Below are 2,926 nucleotides of genomic sequence, written 5' to 3'. Positions count from 1 at the left end.
TATCTGTCTGTCTCACTGTCTGTCTGTCTGTCTGTCTCACTGTCTCACTGTCTGTCTGTGTCACTGTCTGTCTGTCTGTGCAGGTGTTTGCGGAGCTGCAGGTGAGACACTGGCATCAGAGGCGAGACTTTGAGCTGCAGCAGGACACAAGAACCAGTGACGCTCTGTGTGAACGCTGGACGGAGAGTGTGTGTGTGTGTGTGTGTGTGTGTGTGTGTGTGTGTGTGGGACCCCTGTGACGTGTGTGTGTGTGTTTATTGTCACACAGAGCTTGTGTAGTAAGTGCAGCAGACACGTCGCTGATTTGTGCTCAGAGTTTGTCCTGAGTAGCGTCACTGCAGGCTCCGCCCCCTCCACAGACCATGGCCAATCAGTGCTGCAGAGCATGAAGCTCACCGTGACCAATCAGATGCAGCGAGAGGAAAGTCACGCCCACACACACCTGCACACGCTCAGAGAGCAGCTGCAGCGACGCAGACAGGTGATGCCGTTACACCAGTCACATGCAGTATACTGACGAGCATTATGGGATGTGTTGAAGAGCATTGTGGAATGCTGCAGGTGTGGATGGAGGACGAGGCTTTGACTCGCGCATGTCTGGATCACTTTGGAGAACAGCAGCGCGAGGTCGTCACGGCGACGGTTTCCAGGTGTTCGGATATGCAGATGAGGTGAGTCCATGATGCACTGATTGAGCCGTTCATTCGTTATTTAATGGATTGATTGACTGATGGATTTGATTGGTTGCAGTTGTGCTCTAATTGAAGAGCAGCAGCATCTTTTGATTCTGGAGTTTCAGAGAATTTTAGCAGCTCGATGTTTTTACCTGCGATCTGTGAGAGAGATGAAACTGAATCAGCTGATGGATGCACAGGTACACACACGCACACATTTACACACACAAATATACCCACTCGCGCTCAGAAACGTACACTCGTACACACACACACACTCACACAGACTCTCAACTTTCCGTTGCCTCCAGGACTCTTGTGTTGCCATGGAAACGGTCTCATCTGACGCGACTGTGATTGGTCAGAATCTCCTGCACGAGCAGCTGTCGGAGCTGGAATCCGCTGCTGATGTGCTGCAGGGACACGCCCACTTCCTGTTTGGCCACGCCCTCGCCCGTGGGGCGCGCCTGCAGATGGGCGGAGCTTCTGCTAGAGACAGACGGGTGAAGGTTGGTACGGCGCGGCGCATCATTATCATGAGCTTCACTGTGTGAACTGCACTTAAACCTCACGTTTATGATCATCATGATGTCAGACTGAAGGTAGTGAGCGAGAACGTGTGTGTGTGTGTGGTGTGACGCAGGATGATCGTCGTGAAACACTGTATAATAATGAATCATCATCAGGAGTCCGTTTCTCTCTCTGTCTGCAGGAGCGGCTGATCGACGCCGTGTGTGAAAGCGTCTATGTGACACGTGATTCTGTTTCGTCTCTCGTCCGGGAATATTACTCTCGGATCCGGGACACGAGCCTCAGGCCACACAGCAGCGCCGCTGGTACGAGTCCCGACCGTCTCTTCTGCTGCTGGAGGCTTAGCTCAGAGTCACCTTCATACCTCTAATGCTTGATACGACACAGATTAGGCCTGGGCGATAAAATGGTATCGATATTTATCGACGGTACACCCTCCTTGATAACGATATAAAAAATGTTCGATATATCGCTCGATATAGTCACGTGCTCAGACAGCACACACAAACACGAACATGAGGGCTGTGCTGCCTGTGATGAGGAGATTGAGTAAAAAAAATGAATATTAGTCGAATTTAAAAAAAACATTTGCATTTGAATGCAAAAATAGTACAATCCAATGTTAGGAGTGCGTCAGGGAGCGTCATCAGTGGAGCACGAGATGCGGTGATGATGATGGAAGTGACGTTGTAGTTTAATGTTTTGTTAGTCTAGCCCACGAGACACGCAGTTGCTGCGTTATTCATTCAAAATATTAGAAAAATATAGAAGCTCAATGCGGGGAAGATCTTGAAAGGGTTAAAACCCAAACCAAGCCATTCACACAGAACACATATTCGGCGCATTTTCTAGATGTACAAATATAACTGCTGCACTCACGTCTCAGAGAAGAGATGTATAGAAAGCCATGCAACGTTAAAACAGTTTAAAAACAGTTTTTTTAGAAAACACAAATTTGTGGAGGTTTATTCCTTTCCACTGCGTCTCGTATGTGTTTAAATGCAGTCTGTGTGATCGGTGCTTCGGCTCTTTAGATTAAGCAATGCATAAATACATGATGCTGTTTTGTTCATAATTGTTTATGCAATTTACGAAATTATGTTTGATTCATAGGAGTTAATTTAGACGTAATGCACGTTTTTCTTTTTATAGACCGTTATTTCCTTTGCGTTGGCAGTTTAATGCGCTGTTATTTTGCTCATTGCACCCTCCTGTGGCTTCGGGAGACAAGACAAACGTTTCCTTCAGACCTCTTTAATCTGCATATAAAACATTAGAAATTAGATATTTGTTTAATTTTTATTGTGTGTTTGACTGTTAAAAAAAAATAGTTTGTCTCAATAAATTGGGTTAATTTAAAAATACAGTGGTTAAATTTAATAGTTTTTTTTCTATTGCTCTTTGTTTTAAAAAAGGTTATAAAAAAGTCAATAATTATCGATACCGAACGATATGAAACAATATATCGTTGATCAATTTTTTTAGCTATATAGCCCAGCCCTAATACAGATGCTGTTGCTTTACAGTAAAAAACAAGGAAGTCAGCATTGTTCTTAATTTAAGCAGTCATTTTAATTACATCTTTATAATTCAGTTCAAAGTCAAAGGAGACTGTGATGGAGGAAAACAACCTCAACAGAAACCAGGTTTTGACCAGGTTTCTCCTGCAGCAGGTGCTCTGAAAACACTCATTCACTCTGTGTGTGTGTGTGTGTGTGTGT

General features: G+C 44.8%; 1 protein-coding gene across 1 annotated transcript in view; it reads left to right on the top strand.

The window, feature by feature from the left end:
* LOC107575290 (ellis-van Creveld syndrome protein) overlaps positions 1-2,851 on the top strand; it is an 11,167-nt gene extending 8,316 nt beyond the window's left edge. The window contains exons 11-17 of the mRNA XM_016261694.1: positions 84-182; positions 269-481; positions 562-671; positions 751-874; positions 986-1,183; positions 1,387-1,510; positions 2,800-2,851. Coding sequence (XP_016117180.1) covers positions 84-182; positions 269-481; positions 562-671; positions 751-874; positions 986-1,183; positions 1,387-1,510; positions 2,800-2,822 — 891 coding nt within the window. The 3' untranslated portion in view covers positions 2,823-2,851. The remainder of the gene's footprint in view (positions 1-83; positions 183-268; positions 482-561; positions 672-750; positions 875-985; positions 1,184-1,386; positions 1,511-2,799) is intronic.
* The last annotated feature ends 75 nt before the right edge of the window (positions 2,852-2,926 follow it).

This window comes from Sinocyclocheilus grahami, unplaced genomic scaffold (genome assembly GCF_001515645.1).
Source record: "Sinocyclocheilus grahami isolate Dianchi unplaced genomic scaffold, SAMN03320097.WGS_v1.1 scaffold2554.1, whole genome shotgun sequence".
Classification (NCBI taxonomy): Eukaryota; Metazoa; Chordata; class Actinopteri; order Cypriniformes; family Cyprinidae; genus Sinocyclocheilus; species Sinocyclocheilus grahami.
Note: the sequence above shows the minus strand (reverse complement) of the source record. Positions and strands in the feature narration are given on the sequence as shown.